The following is a 25,705-nucleotide window of genomic DNA, read 5'->3' as shown; positions in this document are numbered from 1 at the left end:
ATAACTGTAAGACATGTTTACCTATGAAAAGATATTTATCTAAACTTGTAGTGCCACGAAAAAGCTCGTAAAAGCAATAAAGTTCTCCCCATTGAGAGCAATATCCCAAGAGTTTGACAAGGTTTGGATGATTAAAATCTTCCAGTTCAAGTTCGAGCTGCACATCCAAATTGTCAAATGTACATCAGTAACTTAATAATCTAGAATAGACTACAAACCATGAAAACACAGTACATGAGGTGTAATCATTATGCTAGCTCAAATAAGTCCTACATGATCATATCACATACTAAAATACCTTCCACGTTTCAATATATTTTTTCCTAACATAAATCGCCAAACCAACCCCAAATTTTGTTGGTGCATATGTTCTTTCATCAACCCAACCTTTGTAAATGAGTTCATTTAAAGTTGGGGAATGCTCCTTGTATTTGAAATTATTTGTTGCACGTACCACTTCAGCGTATGTAAAATGTCTTACACTTTGGTTGGGTATGTAAACGACGACTTGCTAAGCTTGCAAACTCCTTCAAGCATTTTTTTGAGATTTGTCCCATCATTCTAGGGTCCATAATTTGATTGACTTTTCCCTCTTTGATTTGGCCTTGGGCCCAAGGTGCTAAGCCCCATTGCTCTTCATCAAGGGTTGAATCTACAGCTTGCCTCCCAGACAACACCTCAAACAATACAACTCGAAATGCGTAAACATCGGATTTTCTTGTCAATTTTCCAGTATAGAAGTAGCATGGGTCCATATAGCCAAATGTACCTTTGACAACGGTGCTAACATAAGTTCGTGCCTGATCTATCGGACCAACTTTGGCCAATCCAAATTGGGTTGATGTGCCTGTGTGAATGTAGTCTAATCCCCGAGCTACACCTATGCATATCTTGAGTCGTTGTGACCAAGATAAGGCACAATCAGCTCTGCAAAGATGATCTTTAAGTGTACCATTGGGCATGAACTCGTAAACAAGGGCCATCTCTTTCCCTTCAATACAATAACCAACCAGAGATACAAGATTGGCATGCCGCAGCTTGGAAAGGACCTTAACTTTGTTGGTATTTGGCAATATACACAGGTGAATAAGACAGAGTACAAGACAAACAATATGAGGCAAAAATGCTTTTACTGTTTTATTGAATACTTCATAAACGTGGGGATACAATTACAGAGCATATTGCCTTGCTACTTAAACATAAATCAATGCATGAAAAACGGAAACTTAACAACTGCATACTAAAGACCAGGAGCTCACACCTCACGTGGCTTTGATTTATTCAGGCTAATAACAGCTAATTAAAGACTCAAATAAACACGTGCTAACTAATAATAATGGACATATTTTAGAGTTACTTTAACATTTTCCCCCGTAACTTTGAGATTCATACCTTCATAACTCCAACAAGATTCCTCATCTCTTCAAATTTCACCCTTGCTAATGGCTTAGTGAGCATATCTGCTTTCTGTTCATTTGTACTGACATGTGTAACTGATATCTCCCCATTCTCAATGCATTCTCTGATGAAGTGGTACTTGATATCTATGTGTTTACTTCTCCCATGAAACACAGGGTTTTTCATGAGATCAAGAGCAGACTTATTATCAAGAAACATTGCTATTGGAGGTATTGCTTGACCTGAAACACTGGATAGAAGTCCCCTTAACCAGATTCCTTGACAAGCAGTCATTGTGGCAGCCATAAATTCAGCTTCACAGGAGGATAAAGCCACACATCTTTGCTTCTGTGAGGCCCATGAGACCAGATTACCATTTACATAATATGCCATGCCACCTGTACTCCTTCTATCACTCTCATCTTTTGCATGATCACTATCTGAATACCCTTCAATAGTGATCTGTTCTTGTCCCCTTTTGTAGACCAGCCCATAGTCTGTGGTGCCTTTAATGTACCTAAGTATTCCCTGCCTGAAGGTGTTTTATTGTAGGTTTTTCCATAAAACGACTGACTACACCGACTGCAAACGTGATATCAGGACGAGTATGTGTCAAATACCTGAGTCCACCCACTATACTCCTGTATTCAGTGGGATTGACAGGTTCTCCCTCTTCATCTTTGAGGAGCTTTATCTTGTGTTCCATGGGGCTTTTGGTGGGGTTACAGGCTAGCATTTGAGTTTTAGCTAGAAGGTTTTTGGCATATGCTTCCTATTTCAGAGTAATGCAATTCTCCTGCTGATTTACTTCTATTCCCAAGTAATAAGCCAATAGCCCAAGGTCGCTCATTTCAAACCTTTCATTCATCTCTAGTTTGAACTTCTTCACAGCCTCTTGACAGCTCCATGTAACCAACAAGTCATCGACATATACCCCAACAATCAGAGTATTTCCATCTTTCTTCCTAGTATACACTGAATACTCTTGTGCACACCTTTTAAAGTTCAGTCTCTTTAGGTACTTGTCAAGGCAGGCACTCCAGGCCCTGGGTGCCTGCTTTAGACCATACAAAGCCTTTGACAATTTATACACCTTGTTCAATTCTCCTTTCTTCTCAAAACCCTCCGGTTGAGACACATAGACCTCTTCTTCTAATTTCCCATTTAGGAATACAGACCTCACATCGAGATGGTGTACCTGCCACCCAAATGAGTCTGCAAGAGCAATAATAACACGTACCGTTTCTATTCTTGCGACTGGAGCGAATACTTCCTCAAAGTCGATCCCCTGTTTCTGAACATATCCTTTTGCCACGATTCTCGCCTTGTGCTTCACAATTTTCCCAGCTGGGTCTCGTTTGACTTTAAACACCTACTTCAGCCCAATCGGTGTTCGACCAGTTGGTAGCTCGACGAGATTCCACATGTTATTCCTTTCGATCGAAGTCAACTCAGCCTTCATCGCTTCCACCCACTTTGGGTTTTGCTTTGCCTCTTGATATGACGAGGGTTCTTCATCGTTGTGTGTCATTAGGAGTTCCTCCAGGGGTATCTGAATTTCTTCTGTATTTTCGTATAGATCCATGAGCAGTCGGAAACGCTTTGGGGCACCGCCGCCTGTGGAACTTGAGGTTGTGCTGGGAGTTGTTGCCGGAGTCGGAGAATTGGGGTTATCTGGCAAATTGGGTATACCCGATGGCGTATTTGAGGGTGTGGGATGTACACTCGGGTCGGATTGTGGGCTATTAGACTGAGTGGATTCGGCCCAATCAGCATTAGTCTGTGGCGACCCATGTCCTTGGTCCGGCGTATCTGGAACCCATTCACCATCTTCATCGTGTAACTCATCGTCGAAGTCGAAGCCTTCAACAGTGAAACTCATTCCTGGTGTTACTTTAATCTTCGTTGTATCCTCCCACGTCCATGTCTTATCTTCTTCGAACACGACATTCCGACTAACATACACCTTTCCTGTATCTGGGTCCAACAATTTATACGCCTTTGATCCCTTTTCAATCCCAGATGAACAACTCGTTTGCTTCTATCTTCCAATTTCTTTAGATGATTCTTGGCAATCATCATGTGTGCTAAACACCCGAAGACTCTGAGATGACTCACATTTGGCTTTTGACCGGACCACATTTCATATGGTGTTGACTCCTTTAGAGCTTTTGTACAGACCCGATTCAACACATACACTGCGTGATTCACCGCTTCTCCCCACAATACGTCTGGAATGCTCATGGCTTTAATATTGCTCCTCACCATCTCCAAAACAGTTCTATTTCTTCTCTCCACTACGCCATTTTGCTGTGGCGAATATGGCGAAGTGTAGTGACGTTCGAGCCCTGTTTCATTGTAGTACCTGGTGAACTGGTTAGAGAGAAATTCCCCTCCGCGATCGGTTCTGAAGACCTTCATCTTCTCACCAGTTTCCACTTCAACCTTTACCCTGAAGTTCTTAAATGTTTGGAAGGCTTCATCCTTTGTCTTCAATAGATAAACCCACATAGCTCTACTGAAGTCATCTACTAAGAGCATAAAGTACCGGTTACCGGCAGGTGTGGGAGGCGATACCGGTCCACATAGATCCCCATGAATGAGTTCAAGCCTTTTCTTTGCCCTGTAAATTAGTATGAGATGGATACGGGTTTTGAGTTTGTTTCCCTGCCAGACAATCTTCACACCATTAAGAGGGGATGATTATCTTTGACATTCCTTCGACTAAGTTTCTTTCAGTCATGAGCTTAAGTGCAGTGAAATTTACATGGCCCAATCGGGCATGCCAGAGCCATGTAGGATCTTTGATTTCAGCAATTAAGCAAGTGGGTCTTGCTTCCTCCAACTCGATCTTGTAGAGACGATTCATGGATCTTTGAACTTTCATTAGTAATCTCCCAGTTGCATCAAGTACCCATAAATACGGCTCCTTGATTCTAATCTCATCTCCTCCTTCCGATAATTGTCCCAGACTTATGATATTGCTACATAAGTCGGGTATGTAATACACCTCGAGAAGTCTTCTCTGTTCTCCATACTTTCACCGGAAAAAAATGGACCCTTTTCCTTCGATCCTTACTCTAGATTCATCTCCAAACTTCACGAAACCTTGGATCTTTCGATCTAGATCACAGAACTTAGTTTCATCGCCTTTCATGTGATTGCTTGCTCCAGTGTCAAGGTACCATACCTTAGACTGGTTTGAAAATCCTCCCTTTGGTCTTAACTTTGGCTTCACACTTTCTTCATTCAAGAATACTTCACCGTATTCTATTTTCCTTTCGAGTGACGACAGCAACAGGGCAGGTTCATTATCTTCTTGAATCAAGTTGTTTTCTTGACTCCTATCCTTTCTCGGATTCTTACACTCAGCTGCATAATGCCCGAAGTCCTGGCAGTTGTAGCATTGTATCCCACCTTTGCCTTGGCTACCGGATGAACCTTTACTCCCTTCTCGTTGTTGGTGTGAGCTACCCCTTCAATGACCACCTCGGTCACCGTTGTTTCTACCTCTACCTCTGCCTCGACCTCGTGAGCCTCCAAATCCTCCTCGATTCGATTTAGATTTGGAGTCTCCTTCTCCCTTTTTCTTTGTTCTTTCGGACCACTCTTGATGAGTCAAGAGTAGTTTTCGATCATCACTTTCTCCATGCCCTTTCAATCTCTCTTCATGAGCTTTCAATCGGCCTATCACTTCTTCCACACTCATTGTGTCCAAGTCGCCAAATTGCTCAAGAGTTGAGGCAATTTGGAGAAACTTTGATGACACTGCTCTGGGTAATTTCTTCACCACGTAACCCTCATCTACATTCTCTCCCATCGTACGCATGGTGCTGACGACATTGGTTACCTTCACGGCAAAATCATCAACACTTTCTGTCTCCTTCATGATCATAGCCTCAAACTCAACTTTTAGGGTCTGAACTCTTGCAGTCTTCACTCTATCTGCCCCTACGAACATTGTTCTTAGAGCCTCCCATGTCTCTTTGGCCGTTTTCTTTTCAGACAGCGACATCACAAACTCTTCTGGGATTCCTTGGTAAATGACCGCTAGCGCCATCTTGTCCTTCTTCACCTCCACCACCGTGTTGGCTATTCGAGGCTCAACAGCATCCCATACACCATGAGCTTGCATGAACACATGCATTTTGATTGCCCATGCCCCATAATTACTTCTGGATAACATCGGATAGTGGAGGGTGATTTGTCCGTCCTTTTCACCATTGTCATTGCTTCCTGACATCTCTTCACGAGACTGATACTTGGGCATACACCAGGGGTTGCTCTGATACCAAGTGTTGGTATTTGGCAATATACACAGGTGAATAAGACAGAGTACAAGACAAACAATATAAGGGAAAAATGATTTTACTGTTTTATTGAATACTTCATAAACGTGGGGATACAATTACAGAGCATATTGCCTTGCTACTTAAACATAAATCAATGCATGAAAAACGGAAACTTAACAACTGCATACTAAAGACCAGGAGGTCACACCTCACGTGGCTTTGATTTATTCAGGCTAATAACAACTAATTAAAGACTCAAATAAACATGTGCTAACTAATAGTAATGGACATTTTAAAATTATTTCGTTAAATACTAGTTTAAAACGTTGTATTAAAAAAATTAAAAGTTTATAAACTTCTAATAAAAGTTGGAATATTTTTAAAGCATTTATATTATATAGATATTTTTTGTGTTTTTATTTGTAGCCGTTTGATATTCCTGTGTGGAAATTGGGAAGATATCACTATGGATTTCATCACAAAGCTTCTCAGGACTGCACGTGGAGTGTTCATTTCATCCCAATCCAGGAGAGCGTATCGGCTGAGAAGCTAGCCGAGATCTACGTACGTGAGGTAGTGGCATGACATGGAGTGCCGGTTTCGGTTGTGTCAGACCGAGATGTTCGTTTCACTTCCATATTTTGGAAGCGGTTCCATGACGAGATGGGTACTCGTCTACACTTCAGTACCACTTTCCACCCTCAGACTGATGAGCAGAGTGAGAGGATAATTCTGACTCTAGAGGACATGTTGCGTGCGTGCGTATTGGATTTTGGAGGCAGTTGGGATACGTATCTTCCGTTAGCGGAATTTTCGTATAACAATCGACCTCCCTTCGAGATACTCTACGTGAGGAAATATAGGACCCCAATCTGTTGGGGTGAGGTCGGTCAGAGAGTCATGGAGAGTACTAAGGTGGTACTCAAGACCACGGAGGAGATCTAGCAGGTCCGGAGCAGGCTCCAGACTACTCAGAGTTGGCAGAAAAGTTATGCCGACAAGCGCCGTTCAGGCTTGGAGTTTCAGGTAGGCGACATGGTTCTCCTGAAGGTGTCACCTTGGAAGGGTGTCATCCGGTTTAGGAAGCGGGGCAAGATGGGCCCAGGTACATCGGTCCGTTCAGGGTTTTGGCTCGGGTGGGCCGGGTTGCATATCGTTTGGATCTTCTAACACAGCTCAGCCAGATCCATAACACTTTTCATGTCTCTCAGCTGCGGAAGTGTTTAGTGGATGACTCCGCAATTGTGCCTTTCGAGGATATACAGGTTGATGACAGCCAGAACTACATCGAGAGACCGGTAGCCATTCTCGACAGGAAGACGAAAGAGCTGAGGAACAAGAGGGCAGAGCTGGTGAAGGTGCAGTGGTAGCACCGCAAGAGCTCGGAGTAGACTTGGGAACTCGAGGAAGAGATGAGGGAGCACTACCCGAAGTTATTTCCAGGCGTGGCGGACTATAAGGACGAAGTCTGATTCAAGTGGGGGAGAATTGTAACATCCGTCACTTGAGGTAATAATTATTTAATATCTTTGTATTTAATTGTTGTGCTATGAAACATATACGTGCATTATTGAGTGGACTTTAGCAAGTGGGCTGATAGGATTAGGCTACCCAAAGACGTACGATGGGCATAAGTGTGGTGTACGCAGGGCGTAGTGCAACATTGGATGCGGGGGGCGGAGGTGCGTACTCCTATCGTACCTAGGTGTACGCGCAGCATACGCAAGTAAGCTCAAAACCCTAATTTTTAGGGTTTAAGCCATATAAATACAACATTATGACTCAAACCCTAGCCTCCTTACCAGCCTCTCAACCTGAGAAACCCTAGATAGCCTTTCATTCCTCATCCTTGTGTGTTTTTGGCCCTTGTGAAGTTCATTGTGGTGTTTAGAAGCTTGAAAGGAGAAAGAAAAAGTTTAAGAGGAAGAACTTGAGTAGCTTGAGCTCAAGGATCCAAGATAACATCACCATTTGGCACTCATTTGAGGTAAAAAGCTTTCAACTTGCCTCATGAAAGCTTAGATCTATGTTAATGGAGTTTTGGACCTTTTTAGGTCCCATGAATGGATTTTTACGGTTCAACTTCGTATCTAGGCTTAGGGTTGCCACCCTTAGTGCTATATGAGTCCCAATAACAGTAAAGTTTCGATCTTTAAGGCCCTTTTGTGACCATGCATGAGTTCTAGTCATTTCCATGGAAGTTAGTTGCTATATTCCAAGTTTGGGTCCATTTGGTGGGTTGCAAGCCACCAAGTAATCGACTTTATGGATTACGATACTCTAGTGGACTCAAATCTGTGTTTGGAGCTTGCGGTCTTAAGGGATTAAGCCCTTTTGAAGTTTATGGCTTAACAGGGTAGTACGTTGGGCGTACAAGCCATGCAACCTGTACGCTTAGTGTACAGAGGAGTACGGCTTGCGTACTCACTGATTTCGGGCTTCACGTCATTTGGGCCTCAGTTTGGGCCAATCTTTGGACTACTTATCTTTTGGGCCTTAGTGGGCCATCAGGAGTCAGTTGTTGGGCTAAGGACATGTTGGGCTTAGGGAAGGCCCATTTGAGGAGTTGGGCCCAATTTAGAAAATTGGGCCATTAGTGGGCTTGGAAAGATTAGATGGAACGGGGCCTAGCTTCAACTTGTGCCTTCAAACCTGCTCGACCCGATTCCTCACCTGCAACAAACGTATCATGACGAATGCGGCTGATACCCCCATCAAATTCATGGTGTTCTATGAGCTTATCCATCACACGCACAAGCCCGACCTGAAATAGCCAATCGCGACCCGTTTTCAATGTCTCCAACTCGCGATCACGGTCAACAAGGTCGCGTTCCAGGCTCTCATTCTGGATCATCGGAACCTCATTCGTTTGCGTCAGCGACTCCAGTCGAGCCTCCAACGAGCTCCGAACGTCCTCCAGCACCAATTTCTCTGACACCAATGACTTGTTTTTCTGTTCCAATAGATGAGCAACAACTTCAAGCTCTGCCACCTGCCCCTTCAAACTCACCTCGCTCGCCACCAAAGCAGAATGTGCACGCTCCAAACTGTCAAACCGCTGCACTTGCCGAGAGCCAGCGGCCAGATAAGCCATAGCCTGCAGCATAAGCCATGTTGTGGGAAAGGGCGGCATTGTTCATCGCATCCATATCCTAAATAGTAGTAGGAGGAAGGGCATGTTGGGTAAACTCCAAAGCAGCAGAACGAACAGACAAATGGGAATCGGCACGAAGATTCCATCCCAGAACAAGGACGGAAGCACCACGAAAAGACCCTGCAGCGGAAGACTCATGGTGCAACCACTCGGCGCTATCCCTTGAAGATTGAGGACTGGCGCACAGACTCGAAGCAATCACAATAGGAACAATAGGCTGCTGGGACGCCTTTTCAACACCTCAGACTGTTGAACGTCATCATCGGGTATTACCAAAACATCTCCATTATGAGACGGCGCAGAAGATAGCAGGTGCTTAAGCCCACGACGTTGCACCACATGCCTGCTAATCTGGCCAGAACTGCCCCCGGACACCAGCTCACTCATAGCCTGGGCAGCTTTCCGTTTCTCTGCAACATGACGGACACTGGCAATGATCCCATCCTTACTATCCACTACATCCTCAGTCAAAGCCTCGCCCAATGGGCAAGGTATTAGGGCAGGGGACAAGGAAACACCTGGAGCCGGCTGGTCCCCCATCGCAGAGGAGCTTCCCATTGGCTGTGACGATGCCATAGTAGGGGCACTCAAATGACGGGGAGGAGGCAGAACCTCGTGAAGAGGTGCCACCTGGTGCTCTAACTTCCCCTGGTACCACTTTCGTAGGATGGAGTCCATGGATACAGTGCATTCGGTACCTGCGAAAAACAACAACGAAAGCCTGAAACATTTTTCTTTCTTCTGAAAGGGGGGGGGCATTAGGAAGAAGGAAAGTCAGAACAACTCACCATTAGAGACAATGTAGAAGATTGGCATTTCCCTCCGGGAACGCCTACTGTGACTCATTCCAACGCCTGCAAGCAACACCTCCGATAACACATCAATGTCAACTTGAAGGGTGCGTAAGAGATCAGCGGTCGTCTGGTTATGGGGAAACAATTTAGGGGTAACATCTGACAAAGCATTTGCCCGGTGGTACTCCCGGCCAAGCAGATCCCGGTTAACCCACAGCCACCTATCCTGCCAATTCTTGGGCGGCTTGCTGTCAAGAACAAGGTTGTGACCTCCGCGGCGAGAAAAAAAGTATACTTGTTGTTGGTAGCTGCAACTGGAAAAAGAACTTGAAGACAAAGAAATCGGGAACAATGTCGTTAGCCCGACATATCATCTCAAAGGCTACCAACTTGTGAATAGCACTAGGGGTCACCATCTGAATGCTGCAGCCATTGCGACAGATCAGTTCTTCTTGAAAGTCAGTTAAAGGAAGAAGAAGACTGGCATCAAAAGTCTTCATATAAACGCCCACTTTTCCAGGCGGCAGCGGAGTAATCACAACCCCAGCTGTCAGGAACTCCACTCCATCGGCCGGAGTAAGGCCATAAGCCTCTTGAAGAGTGGCAAACTCGGAAGAACTAGGGACCAGACCCATTGAGCAAGCCATAGAAAAGATACCGAAAAAAGAAGAGAAGGAAGAAGAAACGAAGGAGGAAGGTAAAAGATCAGGGAAACCTTTTCTGCAAGTTATAGATGGGAAAGAGCGGGATTTACGAAAATCCCTGACACGGATGACGTAACCGCCAAGCACGTCGAGCAGTCACATTGCCGAAAATGAACCGACGACCAAACACGAGCGCGACACGTATACCAGCAGTTAAGTCCAGAACATCATAGCTAGCTAGCAAACATTATGCCTACTGGACTGGGGGACTTGATGACACGCCGCTTAGAACGGGCCGGGGCTAAGAGAATCCCCAACAAGGAACCTCCAGCTGAGAATCCCCAGCGAGGCCCGGCCAGGCCCAACTTGGCCATCCCAGCTGCTAGGCGCCCCAGTCGAACCCCCAGCTGTCGGGCGCTCTAGCAGGACGACCGCTAGGAAATCCTTTTCCCGCCAAAGGCCACCCTCCACTACAGTCCAAGGATAACGGATCTAGGCGACAAGGAGTACATCCAGAGCATTATCGCCTGGACCAATCGTTAGACCTGACACAACGAGGAACACGACTCACCAATAATGACAGCGGATCTTGTTGGGATCGCAGTCCTTGTTCCTCGTACGGACCGAGGAGGATCCTCAGTATAAAAGGACCATCATCCCGCCTTGAGAGGTAAGCTATCTCTGTCGATTATCAGCCTTTTCATCTCCAATACACTACTAACTTGACTGTCGGAGCGTTTTTTCGGGATCTCCTCCAGGAGAACGGCTGATGGCTTTCTCTCTTTGTGACCTCCCAGGTTTTCCTCCGACGAGCACAACTTTCACCCCCAAGGTGGTCGGAGACCAGGTCACATCATTTAGCGACATCCGTTTGTGTGACAATAGATACGAAAACCCATTTTTTTTCTTTAACACAACCACAAATGACGGACGAGGCCGCCGGCGAGCCATCAAAAACACTACATAGCCCGATACGCCCAATGGTATCACTAGAGACAGCCAACACCCCAATAAAACCACCACCTCAGATGACCGGTGCGGCTTCTGAGGCACCACCATCCGGTGGCCCGCCACCTTCCCTTGCAACAGCTGCGCCTTCCGTCACAACCCACATACCAATACCCACACTGAATAGCGTAACCCCGCCGTTGTTCCATAACGACGGTGGACCGAATCCGCCCATTTCACCTCCTATTCCGCTGTGTTTCCCCAACACCGGCAGATTAAACAACGTCGGTTACAGTTTCTTACCACCACCCATGCACACCACAAATGGGCAACGGCAAACGACACTCATAACACCACCGTTGAACGGGATGCCCTCGCTCACGCCCACAACACCGTGGAATAACACCGCTAATGGCCCAAGCGTCGTTCTCCAAGCGTAAAACCATCAACCGCTAGTGACAGGAGCCATGTCGGCACCGCCATTCACGCCCTACCAGCAAATCCCCATGGCCCACACGTTTCCCACCCCATTCCATCCACAGAACTTCTATGGCCCAACACCACCAGACCTTGCGGCCTAAAATAACATGTTGGTACAACCATTCTTGGCAATGCAACAACCAGGATACCACTTTGCCCAACGGACTCCGAACCAAGACTTCCTTTCACGCAGTGTCACATCACCGTATGTGAAAGAATTGTTGGAATATAAGATCCCCAACATCGCCAAAGTACCTCACCTCAAAACATACGACGGCACCACAAATCCGAACAGCCACATCGACACATACGAATGGACGATGACGTCCCTCAAGCTATACGAACGTTTCTGGTGCACATATTTCCCTACCACCCTAGACGGCAACGTAGGGACATGGTTCAAAATGTTACGCCCTGGTAGCATCTGCAACTTTAGCCAGCTGAAATACCTCTTTTTAACCAACTTCATGCAACTCCGAAAATACAAAGGCGATTGTCACTCCATTATCGGGTGTAAGAAAAGGGAGGGGAAACAGTCAAGGACTACTTCACTAGGTTCACCAAGGCAACACTAGACGTCCCAGGGCACGATGAAGGATTGATTGCAGGAGCGTTTACTTGGGGGCTACTTCCGGGTTCGCTATCCCAGAAACTTAAGGGCAAACAACCTCAGACAAGGGCAGAACTAAAAGAGCGAGAGGAGCGTTTCTTACGCCAAGAAGAAGGTGAAGCATCAAAGCAAGCACACCTCAACGCCATGTCTTCCTCGGCTAGGAAACGACACCACCAGTCAACCTCCCACAACGACTCCCGGGGGGTAGGTTCTCAGGACGAGACAGGCGACCACATGGACGATTCAGACCTTTCGCGAGGGATGAAAGGCGAGGAAGGTGAGCAGAAGTTTATGTCGTCACCGAAAAACCACTAGCAAAGGGTACAAAGACGCGATATTGCGAATACCACAAGAGTAGGACGCACGACACCACGAACTGCTCGGTCTTAAACTGAGAAATGGAGGAAAAGCAGTTGAAGGGAAACGTGATAGAAATCACCAAAATTCTGTGAGCTAAGTTCGACACAGAAAACCCTAAAGACAATATCGTGGGGGTTGATTACCTACAAGAGATCCTCATGATCCACCATAAGCGGGGGAGAACGGAGTGCACAAACAGCGTGCGAAGCATTACGGAAACCATGCAAGTGTTAACTTTCTCTACAACCGACCCAAGCCCAGGTGGGTGGAAAAGAGACAACCCCCTCGTTATACAGGGGTCCATTCGAGATACCATGATCCACCGGGTATACGTCGACACGGGGAGTTCCACAGACATCATCTACGAGCATTGCTTCCAGCTACTGCCGAATGCATGGAAGGGGGGATTGAGACCAGCGGCAGGCTAGCTCACAGGATTCACAGAGCACAGCCTGTGGCCCTTAGGTACGATCCACTTACCATTCACACTTACTAGTCAAGATAAGACCAAGCGGCGGACCACCCTTGTTGATTTCGTGGTCATACGACACCCATCTGAGCACAATGTCATATTGGGACGAACCGCCCTACTAAATTTTGAGGAAATATCATCAACGATTCATGGAATAGTAAAGTTCAGCACGAGCCATGGCCCCGGGACAATCCTAGCCACCCCTCCAAATGAGCTCAAATGCTATGAGATTATGCAACCAAAGGACATTTCAACCGAGGCCAAACGGCCGAAGACGGATTCATCGAGCGGGGGGGGGGGGGGGAGGAGATAATCAACAGGGAGTACCCAAGTCAGCAAGTAAACGTGGGAACTGCCCTCCCTGCGGCAGTAAGGCAAGCGTTGATCCGACGGCTACAAAAATACAAACACATGTTCGCTTGGACGCCCATAGACATGGTGGGGGTCGACCGGGGGATTATAGAACACAAGATAATGATAAAGCTAGGGGCCAAAGAGGTAAAAAAGAAGCGAGTCCAGGGAGGAGATCGAAACAAGGCAATTAATGCAGAAGTGGCCAAGTTGATCTGGGATCCTCAGGGAAACGATTTTCCCAACATGGATCGCCAACCCAGTAATGGACAAGAAACATGATGGTAGTTGGCGCATGTGTATTGACTACTCAGACCACAACAAGGAGTGCCCCAAAGACTACTACCCATTGCCGGAAATAGACCAAAAGATGGAGTCTCTACAAGGGTTCCAGTGGAAGTGTTTCTTGGATGCATACAAGGGATATCATCAAATCTTAATGAGCAAGGACGACAAAGAGAAGATAGCCTTCTACATAGATCATGGCGCTTTCTCCTATACAAAAATGCCATTCGGATTAAAGAATGCTGGAGCAACCTACCAGCGGCTGGTCGACTCTCTGTTTTCCAATCCAATCGGCAGAAACATCGAAGTTTATGTCGATGACATGGTCATCAAAAGCCCAGACGAACAGAGACTGTTGCACGACATGGAGGAGACATTGCGAACCATGGAAAAGGTTAAGATGAAAATGAATCCCACAAAATGTACCTTTGGGGTAGAAGAGGGGCAGTTCCTGGGTTACTATGTGACAAAGGAAGGAATCCAGCTGAGCCCAGTCAAAATCGATGAGCTTAAAGACACACTCTCGCCAAGCACACTAAGGGATGCCCAAGGGCTGAACGGTAAACTAACAACGCTCAATCCTTTTATCTCTAAGTCAGCCGAGAAAGCCATGCCTCTATTTCACACGCTCAAGGGATGCATTGAGAAGAACAACTTTCGATGGACGTCGGAGGCTGAATCCGCGTTGCACACGCTCCCTACGCTAGCCAGCCCGGTACCAGGCGAGACGTTGCAGGTCTACCTATCTGCATCAAAGGACACTATTTCATTTTAGTCGAAAGGCAAGGAACACAGCTTCCGGTCTACTTTGTGAGCATGGCCTTGTAGGGACCAGAAATCAACTACCCAATTATCGAGAAGCAGGTGCTCTCCTTAATCTACGCAGCTCGGCGACTTCGCCGGTACTTTCAGGCCCACCAAATAGAAGTATTGACCAGTTGTCCGATCAAGCAGGTACTCTTAAAACCAGAGACATCCGGACACCTTGCAAAATGGGCCATAGAACTAGGAGAGCACGATCGGTTGCTGTTTATTTCTAAAAATCTGATTTTTATAAGTTGAGAAATTACCTTTTTCTTCAGTACACTGTTGATCTATTACTACCATCAAAACATCATGTGCCTTTTGGTAGGCCGAAAAAGAAAAGAATAAGAGTTTCTAGAGAAGATGATGGTGCTAGAGTTTTTAGAAGGACTAAGTCAGTTACATGTTCAAAGTGTGGAAATGTTGTGAATAATGGTAAGATTTGCAAGTGGCAAGCAGTGGGAAGATCATATGCCAGGGGTAGTGGTATGTGACTAAATGTTGGTGTAGGATAGAATCCAAGTTGATATGTATCCCTAATTTCTCTCCTAGATTGATTTCTTCCTACTGTAATGATCGGCTATATTAAGCCAATCCTTGAAATTATTTCTGTGTAAAAAATATATACATACACATTCTATCTCCTTTACCTTTATATGCTATCATAGCGTACAAGCTCCAAAGAGCCGCCAATCCAATCTCTCACTTCACAACTTCCGACCTAGTCTCTTTCTTCAAAAACCTTGTGCTACCCCCATTTTCTACAAGCTAATGGCATATCTCGCTACACTACCCCACCTCACACCCGTGAACAGAATGATGTAGTTGAACGCCGTCACCGCCATATTGTTGAGACGGGTCTTGCCCTACTCCATTATGCCCACCTTCCTCTTACCTACTGGACTCATGATTCCCAAACTACAGTCTATCTCATAAATCGTCTTCCCACACCCATTATCAATAAGCAAATCCCCTTTCAATGTCTTTTTCATCAACCACCAAACTACAATAAGTTAAAATCATTTAGATGCCTTTGTTTTTCGTGGCTTAGACCATACACTACCTCCAACTTTCAACCAAGGTCCATCCCACACATTTTTCTTGGTTATTCGACTTCCAAGTCTGCCTATAAATGCTTCGATCCAATCACCAGACGTCTCTATCACTCTCGTCATGTTGATTTTATAGAAACTAATTTCCCCTATCATGCCACCAAATCTCCTATCCTACCCACTGATGATACCTTTATTCCTATCATGATGATACCTTTATTCCTGTCACATATTCACCCACCACTTCTTTCCCAATTTCTACTTCATCCACCTTGTCCACCTTATAGTCATAAACACCTCATATGCATCCTACTTCTTTACCTTCTCATGTATCTACTCTACATTTATCTACTACTCCCCTTGCCGATCCTTCCCCAACGTCTCCCACTCGCCCCACTCAAACTACAAAGTCCACTATTGACCCATCTGTCACCATTCCATAATATCAACCTCCTCCTATCCAACTAAAGGACCTCACACCAACCTCTCCTTCTACTCTTACTACACACACTCCCACCACCTCTCTTACTGTATCTACCACCTCCATACCCACCCCTCACCACTTCCATAAAGAATCAGAAAACAAAATCAAAAATATTTAAATCCCTCATTCATAAACTCCACCACAGTTCATCCTATTCCCCCCACCCTTAAATCCAATACGTATAACCAAGCTCTTAGAGACCAAAACTGGAGACAAGCCATGAACCAGGAATTTAATGCTCTTATGTAAAATGGAACTTGGGAACTAGTTCCTAAAGCTTCCCACAACCCCATTGGTTGTAATTGGGTCTTCTGGATCAAACAAAATCCGGATGGAACCATCTCTAAATACAAAGCTCGTTTGGTTGCTAAAGGATTCCTTCAAGAATATGGACAAGAATATTTTGATACCTTCGGTCCATTCACCAAAACGATAACCATACTTATCATTATATCTATTTCATTTTCACAAAATTGGCCACTAGGCCAACTTGATTTTAATTATATTTTCCTTCATGGTGCTCTACATGAAGTGGTCTACATGACCTAACCACCAAGCTTTGTTCATCCTTAGTTCCCAAATCATGTTTGTAAGCTCATAAAGTCTTTATATGGTTTAAAGCAGGCACCACGGGCCAGGTACATGGAACTCACATCCTTCCTCCACACTTGTGGTTTTCGTAAATCCTAAGCATATGCCTCTCTAATCATTTATAATCAGAACAACATCATCTGCTTCTTTATGGTCTATGTGGATGACGTTGTACTCACAAAAAACAATAATGCATTTCTTACAAACTTCATTCATACCTCAGCAAATCCCTTCTCTATTAAAGATTTTGTTCTCTCCACCACTTTTTTGGAATTGAAGTTATTCCCACATCTCATGGCCTATTTCTGTCCCAACATCGCCGTATTCAAGATCTCTTAACCAATTTTCATATGGATGGTGCAAAAGATGTGGCGACTCCACTAAACTCTTATATCGTTCTCAACTCCATGGATGGGTCACCTAGTGTTGATCCTACACCTGATCGGAAACTGGTTTTCCGGTGGGCTAATTATAGTATTAGGCCTTCACACGGCCAAACGTATCGTTTGCCATTAATCGTTTTTCCCAGGTTATGCATGCTCCCACTTCAGATTCATTGGCTAGATTGAAATGAGTTCTTTGCTACTTAAAGGTTACAATTCATAATGGATTATTTCACAAAAAGTGGAACTCTCTGAATCTCAAATCATTTTTGGACTCATATTGGGGAGGGGTCTCGAATGGAGGTCGTTCAACTACTGCTTACATACTTTATCTTGGCTCAAACATTATCTCTTGGAAATCGACACGACAAAAATCTCTCCTAGAACATTAGTCCACACATTAACGTTTGTAGTTTGAAAACGATGATCAAATACAATTAAGAAATTCTTATCTACTTCATGTCTCCAGCTTCATGAAATTAGGGTCGATCTAGAAATGATAAACGTCTAATGGAGATCTAACAAGCATGTGCATGATTTTTAGTGTTCGACTCCTACCTTTTCTGTCCCATGCCAATGGTTGTAACAAATGTGGATTAGGATCAACTTCAAGAGATGGAAGCATAAGTAATTTATACAACTGGTTTATTTTGGTGAATCGTGAATTAAGCTAATATAAAGATAACGGGCAACTCATTAGAGCATGTGTTCATTAGATGAAGCTTCATCTTTAAATTGGTAAGAAATAGTGTCCGGATGTTAATAATACTGTATCCCTACAAAATAATGTCACACATTAGAAGGTTAATAGAAAAGAGAACAGAAGACAACACTCTGGCCCATGAAAGCAGAAGTAGACGAGTGAGAGGTCAAGTCTTCACACTTTTTAATATTTGCAGCATCGTACACTTTACTTTCTTATATTTATTTACATAAGAATAATTGTATTTTTTTTATTTACATAAGAACAATTGTATTTGATATTTCAGAGTCAACCCGATGTGATTTCATTTTGATAACACTGATACAAGACTTGGGAGATTTCTTCAATTGAAAGATTTTGTCTCGAGTTGGTTGAAGACACTTTGTAACAAGTTGAGCCAACGCAAATGCACCCTTTGGAGGATGATCATTATGTTGAAGTTGAGGGTCCATAATCATTCCACAAATTTACCTTATTCGCTAGTAATGGAGTAGCCCATTCCATCAAATTTTTCTGTTGGAGAGGTATCCTTTCGTCATACTTCTTCATCCCTGTTAGCATTTTCAGCAGTACCACTCCAAAATCATAGATCTCACTCTGCACTCCGGTTTCTGCCAAAGAGGTGTTTGATTGATCAGTTGATAATCTTTCCACAAATAACTCAGAATTTTAGTCGTTGGGCATAAATGAGTTCTTAGACATGTCGATGCCTTCAAGTTTTAATGCATGTGTGTATTTGTATATTGTAACGCCCTTGTTTTCAGAAATACTTATAAAGGTACTGTTTTTGGAAGAAAAAAAAAGTTGCCCCTTGTTATCAGAAAATGAATGTATACATATGCATATAAAATGGTTAATGGTGTTATAAGACTAAAACTCTTATAAGGGGATTAGTTAAAATCATTGTACTATAAAAGGACTTAACAAACTATAGGGAACACTAAAAGAATGTTTGTTTTAGAAAATTGTTATAAATTTCATTTAAAATGAAAAGTTGAAAGTAAGTAAGCAAGCACATAACTTCAACCATTGCAACCCTTGCACCTAACCATTATACCTTTTCATTTGGTGGTTGGAAATAACTACCTTAAGAATAACACCAAATATGCTATGTATAACTGTCAGAACAATAGCCCACCACTGTCAGAATAATAGCCCACCTCAATCGTATTAAAAATCAGGAAAACATAAAGAAAGTCACAAGGGAAACCTGCAGTTCGGGGTAAATAAGGACTAACAAATGACAAAAAAGAATACTTCAATGACTCAAAATAGGGAAAAAAAAAGATAAATGATTTAAATGAGACTTAGACTAGGCCAATAGTTAGTTCAATAGAGTATTTCAACATTTTCCCATATATATTGAGAATGTACAGAAAACTTCATTTTTACAAAAGAACATACCATCTCCGGGCACAGGTCCAAAAATACCATCCGATTTGTTTCTTTCAAAAGTAGAGCAGCCAGGTGGGGCAAGTAAATTGTCTATTTCATAATCCGAAAGCCGAGCATTAAAATCCTGAAAATAAGCAAGAAAAGATAAACCAAAATTGACGTTACTTTTTCCATGCAAAATGCAAGTAAGTCAAAGGCAGTCTACATTACCCTGTCCACCAATACATGATTGCCATCAAAACTATTATACGCTGGACGATTCCTCCGATGGAAGAAAGACATGCCTTGAGCTGCCCCTTGTGCTATTTTCAATCGTGCAGCCCAAGAAAGTATAGTTGTATCTGGCTTTGCATATACCATAACATATATTTTACACAACCATCACTCAAAGCCAGTTTATGCCAGGACACTCAAAAAGCAGGATCATACATGTTTATTGTTTGGATATATTAACAAGTTGAATTCATTAACAAATGAAGGGTTCTACACAAGTAAAAATAGCAGATATGCTTACCTTTGAATAAAAGATCATCTAAGCATATCCCTGGAAAGAGCTCGTATACCCAAAACATCGTTACATTAGACAAGCAATATCCCAAAAGTCTGGTAATATTGGGATGACTGAATTCTAATAGTTTCAAGTCCAACTGCATAGCCAAATTGTCAATGTAATTCAGTGCCTTAATATATAAGCTAGAATATATCACAAATTGAAAGTACCTTCCAGGTTAGAATCTCCTCCTTCCTAACATATATTGCCAAGCCAACACCACATTCTGTTGGTGCATATGACTTTTCATCAACCCAACCTTTGTAAACGGATTTATAAGAAGTTGGAGAACGCTCCATGTCTTTGAAATCATTTGTTGCACTTACCAACACAGATTTGCTAACAACTTTACCATCCTGCTTCACAGATTTGCTTCCTACTGCAACACCAGACATCACAAATTTGCTTCTTCTGACTGCAGCACCAAGCATCACAGATTTTCTTCCTACCGCAACACTAGACATTACAGAGTTGCTTCCTATTGCAACACCGGGCATCACAGATTTGCTTCCTACTGCAACACCCGACATCACAGATTCGCTTCCTATTGCAACACCAGACATTACAGAGTTGCTTCCTACTGCAACATCGGGCATCACAGATTTGCTTCCTACTGCAACACCAGACATCACAGATTTGCTTCTTCTGACTGCAACACCAAGCGCCTTAGATTTTCTTCCTACTGCAACACCAGACATCACAGATTCGCTTCCTACTGCAACTCCAGACATTACAGAGTTGCTTCCTACTGCAACACCGGGCATCACAGATTTGCTTCCTACTGCAACACCGGGCATCACAGATTTGCTTCCTACTACAACACCCGACATCACAGATTCGCTTCCTATTGCAACACCAGACATTACAGAGTTGCTTCCTACTGCAACATCGGGCATCACAGATTTGCTTCCTACTGCAACACCAGACATCACAGATTTGCTTCTTCTGACTGCAATACCAAGCGCCTTAGATTTTCTTCCTACTGCAACACCAGACATCACAGATTCGCTTCCTACTGCAACTCCAGACATTACAAAGTTGCTTCCTACTACAACACCGGGCATCACAGATTTGCTTCCTACTGCAACACCCGACATCACAGATTCGCTTCCTATTTCAACACCAGACATTACAGAGTTGCTTCCTACTGCAACATCGGGCATCACAGATTTGCTTCCTACTGCAACACCAGACATCACACAGATTTGCTTCTTCTGACTGCAATACCAAGCGCCTTAGATTTTCTTCCTACTGCAACACCAGACATCACAGATTCGCTTCCTACTGCAACTCCAGACATTACAGAGTTGCTTCCTACTGCAACACCGGGCATCACAGATTTGCTTCCTACTGCAACACCGGGCATCACAGATTTGCTTCCTACTACAACACCCGACATCACAGATTCGCTTCCTATTGCAACACCAGACATTACAGAGTTGCTTCCTACTGCAACATCAAGTATCACAGATTTGCTTCCTACTGCAACACCAGACATCACAGATTTGCTTCTTCTGACTGCAATACCAAGCGCCTTAGATTTTCTTCCTACTGCAACACCAGACATCACAGATTCGCTTCCTACTGCAACTCCAGACATTACAGAGTTGCTTCCTACTGCAACACCGGGCATCACAGATTTGCTTCCTACTGCAACACCGGGCATCACAGATTTGCTTCCTACTACAACACCCGACATCACAGATTCGCTTCCTATTGCAACAGCAGACATTACAGAGTTGCTTCCTACTGCAACATCGGGCATCACAGATTTGCTTCCTACTGCAACACCAGACATCACAGATTTGCTTCTTCTGACTGCAATACCAAGCGCCTTAGATTTTCTTCCTACTGCAACACCAGACATCACAGATTCGCTTCCTACTGCAACTCCAGACATTACAAAGTTGCTTCCTACTACAACACCGGGCATCACAGATTTGCTTCCTACTGCAACACCCGACATCACAGATTCGCTTCCTATTTCAACACCAGACATTACAGAGTTGCTTCCTACTGCAACATCGGGCATCACAGATTTGCTTCCTACTGCAACACCAGACATCACAGATTTGCTTCTTCTGACTGCAATACCAAGCGCCTTAGATTTTCTTCCTACTGCAACACCAGACATCACAGATTCGCTTCCTACTGCAACTCCAGACATTACAGAGTTGCTTCCTACTGCAACACCGGGCATCACAGATTTGCTTCCTACTGCAACACCGGGCATCACAGATTTGCTTCCTACTACAACACCCGACATCACAGATTCGCTTCCTATTGCAACAGCAGACATTACAGAGTTGCTTCCTACTGCAACATCGGGCATCACAGATTTGCTTCCTACTGCAACACCAGACATCACAGATTTGCTTCTTCTGACTGCAATACCAAGCGCCTTAGATTTTCTTCCTACTGCAACACCAGACATCACAGATTCGCTTCCTACTGCAACTCCAGACATTACAAAGTTGCTTCCTACTACAACACCGGGCATCACAGATTTGCTTCCTACTGCAACACCCGACATCACAGATTCGCTTCCTATTTCAACACCAGACATTACAGAGTTGCTTCCTACTGCAACATCGGGCATCACAGATTTGCTTCCTACTGCAACACCAGACATCACACAGATTTGCTTCTTCTGACTGCAATACCAAGCGCCTTAGATTTTCTTCCTACTGCAACACCAGACATCACAGATTCGCTTCCTACTGCAACTCCAGACATTACAGAGTTGCTTCCTACTGCAACACCCGACATCATAGATTTGCTTCTGACTGCACCACCAAGCATCACAGAATTTCTTCCTACCACAACACCAGACATCACAGATTCGTTTCCTGGTGCAACACCAGACATTACAGAGTTGCTTCTTACTGCAACACCGGGAATCACAGATAATTTGTTTGCTACCTCCCGATCCAACATAATGTCAACTTTGCCTGTAAAAAAAGCTCTTAACTTGTAAAGGAATCTTTCTTCATTAACGATAGAATCTTTGTTTTCCCTTTCTTTTGACAGAATACATTCGAGCTTAAAGACAACCTCAGCCATGGTAGAGCGTTCTTTTTGTTTGTCACATAAGCAATGGCATGCTATGTTTACAAACTGCTTCAAGCATTAGAGATTTGTCCCATCAGTTTTGAGTCAATAATTTGATTGAGTTTTCCCTCTTTGATCTGGCTTTGAGCCCAAGGTGCTAAACCCCATTGCTCTTCATCAAGCGTTGAATCTACTGCCTGCTTTCCGGACAACACCTCAAACAATACAACTCCAAAAGCGTAAACATCAGATTTTCTATTCAATTTTCCAGTATTGTAGTAGCACGGGTCAAAATAGCCAAATGTCCCTTTGACATTGGTGCTCACATAAGTTCGTGTCTGATCTGTTGGGCCAACCTTGGCCAATCCAAAGTCCGAAATTTTAGCAGCAAATTTTGCATCCAACAAAATATTCGAAGTCTTCACATCCCGGTGGATAACTCCATGTTGAGTTGATGTACCTGTGTGAAGGTAGTCTAATCCCCGAGCTGCACCTATGCATATCTTGAGTCGTTGTGACCAAGATAAGGCACAATCAGCTTTGCGAAGATGATCTTTAAGAGTACCATTGGGCATGAACTCGTAAACAAGGGCCATCTCTTTCCCTTCAATACAATAACCAACAAGGGATACAAGATTGGCATGCCGCAGCTTGGAAAGGACCTTAACTTCGGCCTCAAATTCATGGGCTCCTTGTTTGGACATGGTACGCAACCGTTTAACTGCAACTTCGCTTACACACCCGATCTTGCTGACATCACATTTATACACGTTGCCGAATCCATCGCTCCCAATGACTAAATTCTCGTCAAAGTTGTTTGTTGCCAATTGAATCTCGGAAAGAGTAAACCGTTGACATGTCTGCTCACCCAGTAGGAGTGACGAGTTGGTATCGGTGATAGGTGCATCTGACATTCTGGGGCACGGGACCTTTGATTCTTGACAATACCACTTCTATCCGAAACAGAGCTCCAGACTTGCAGATGAACAACCGATGGTTTTGTGTGGTTCTTGTGCTGTTAGTTACGCCTAATGTCTGCACTAGAATCAGAACACATTAGAATATGAATTCCAATCCCAACTACCAATTTTAAGAATCCCGTGTTTCTAAATTGATCTCTAACGAACCCTAATTAAAGACATTGTGGTTTTGTTGATGACTTGTTCTATATACAGGGTCGAAGAAAGGAGTAATGGTAGATTGTTTGTCTTCTTGCAACGTTAGAGAGAACTAGGAGCAAAAAAGGAGAGGAATTACTAGGTGAGTGAAAAATGTTCCAAACCTTGGTTGAACTCGACGGAACCCCAACTCGATGGCTTATGATTCCAGGCGGCTTGTTGACTTTATATGTTTCCCCCCGTCAAAAAACTTGGTCACCCGATGTTTTCATCCGGGTGTCGGCATTGCGCTCAGTACTTTTAATAGAATTTTAGAGAAAATTACAAAGGCTCCATCTATTTATATCTTGACAATTGAATCTTGGCACTTGCAGCAATTCCAATTCCAATTCCAATCCCAACCACCAGTTTAAAGAACCCTGTTTTATAACTCGATGCTTCTAAATTGGTCTTTAACGAACCTAAATTAAAGAACTCTGGTTTTCCTGATGAATTCAACACTTTTAAACTAATCAACACAGCTGGTAGAGAGATGGAATGGAGGAACTGAGGAGTATATGGTCGAAGAGAGGATTATTGGAAGGTGTTGAAAGAGTTGAGAAAACTAGAGCAAATAAAGAGAGGATTTCGAGGTGAGTGAATCACGTCCATATGTTTCCGTCTCATCCAAAAATTTAGTCAACGGATGGTTTCATCCGGGTTACGCTGAGCGCTCCTAGTGATTATTTAATAAAAGTTTAGAGTAAATTACATAGTTGAAACAAACATTAAAGCAACCAAGTTTTGAAGTTTTAACGAAAACATGAAAACCAAAATAACATAGAAGTAGTTCGATACCACCAAAATTCCATAACATGAAAACAACATCAAAAGTCAAAACACCAATCTTCAGTTTTCATCCTTCGAATCGCTTCACCATTTCCCATTTCATCTAAAAACCAAAAACAATTAGTATTGAGTTATAAAGTTATAATTATGCAAAAATAATTACCAAGTTTTATTTCTGCCAACTTTTCTTGCAATTCTTCCACATATACAGCCTGACTTTTTAATTAAATATCAATCAGGGTGCCAGGGTGGAATGTATCGAATCATGGGTACAAATCAAAGCTTTCGCGGTTGCATCTGTAAGGGAGCTTCTAATAGCATCAATCACCCTCTGCCAACACTAAATGTTGAATCTGATACAACGGGTAGAGACTGACATTCTTAAAACATACATCATCACATAAGAAAGTACAATAAACTTTATGGAATTAAGTTTCCACCAACTTAAAATTTGAAAAAAAATCTTCCACCTTTTTTTCCCATTCCATCCAACAAATAAACCTCAACCTCTGATTATTAAACCCTTGCCCAGTTTTTCCTTAAATCTTGCAAAATCATCTTCCAAATCAACTTCATGCCCACTCAGTGGTGGAAATGGCTTAGAGCAAGTAGTATGTGCACGCCTTGAATTTTTTGTAGTAGTGTAATTTTTTTATATATATACAAGTGCACTAGTAAATTTTTTTTGCAACTTCTAGATTAATTAAAAAAAGAAAGTTAACTCATTGTGTCAAAATCTAGTGCCGATTACCTCATAATCCACTAACCAAATTATATTTTTAACTTATTAGGGTTATAATAAATGAGATTTGTTAATTCATAAGTCCATTTGGATTTAAATAAAAACAAAAGCCTAAAAGGTCAATTAATTGGAATGATGGTGGGGGTATACCTACACAAGGAAGGGGAATTGGGGAGCACATATGGTCCTTCCTGTGATGCTCGCCTGTGAAGA

The 25,705-nt window shown here is 43.4% G+C and overlaps 1 protein-coding gene and 1 pseudogene across 4 annotated transcripts; both read right to left on the bottom strand.

Annotated features, from left to right (window-relative positions):
• Nucleotides 1-17,967: 17,967 nt before the first annotated feature.
• Nucleotides 17,968-21,077, bottom strand: LOC145126104 (uncharacterized). Of its 3 annotated transcripts, none has more exons than XM_079061521.1 (6): nucleotides 19,924-21,077; nucleotides 19,718-19,850; nucleotides 19,414-19,544; nucleotides 19,213-19,327; nucleotides 18,895-19,018; nucleotides 18,331-18,419 (listed from the first exon to the last, which is right to left on the bottom strand). In XM_079061521.1, the coding sequence occupies exons 1-5, from the start codon at nucleotides 20,947-20,949 to the stop codon at nucleotides 18,930-18,932; spliced, it is 1,494 nt and encodes a 497-aa protein (XP_078917647.1). In that variant the 5' UTR covers nucleotides 20,950-21,077; the 3' UTR covers nucleotides 18,331-18,419; nucleotides 18,895-18,929. The 3 variants fall into 3 exon arrangements, 2 of the variants coding, with proteins under 2 accessions (XP_078917646.1, XP_078917647.1); XR_013716322.1 differs by having other exon boundaries at nucleotides 18,333-18,419; nucleotides 18,866-19,018; XM_079061520.1 differs by lacking the exon at nucleotides 18,895-19,018 and having other exon boundaries at nucleotides 17,968-18,419.
• Nucleotides 21,078-22,382: 1,305 nt separating this feature from the next.
• On the bottom strand, nucleotides 22,383-24,590 carry LOC145126105 (putative receptor-like protein kinase At5g39000 pseudogene; annotated as a pseudogene). Its single transcript, XR_013716323.1, has 2 exons — nucleotides 24,087-24,590; nucleotides 22,383-23,839 (listed from the first exon to the last, which is right to left on the bottom strand). The product of XR_013716323.1 is annotated as a putative receptor-like protein kinase At5g39000 pseudogene (transcript).
• Between the last annotated feature and the right edge of the window lie 1,115 nt (nucleotides 24,591-25,705).

Source organism: Lactuca virosa, chromosome 7 (assembly GCF_052849685.1).
Source record: "Lactuca virosa cultivar CGN04683 chromosome 7, Lactuca_virosa_CGN04683_v6, whole genome shotgun sequence".
Classification (NCBI taxonomy): Eukaryota; Viridiplantae; Streptophyta; class Magnoliopsida; order Asterales; family Asteraceae; genus Lactuca; species Lactuca virosa.
The sequence above is the reverse complement of the archived record's forward strand: the minus strand, read 5'-3'. Positions and strand labels throughout refer to the sequence as shown.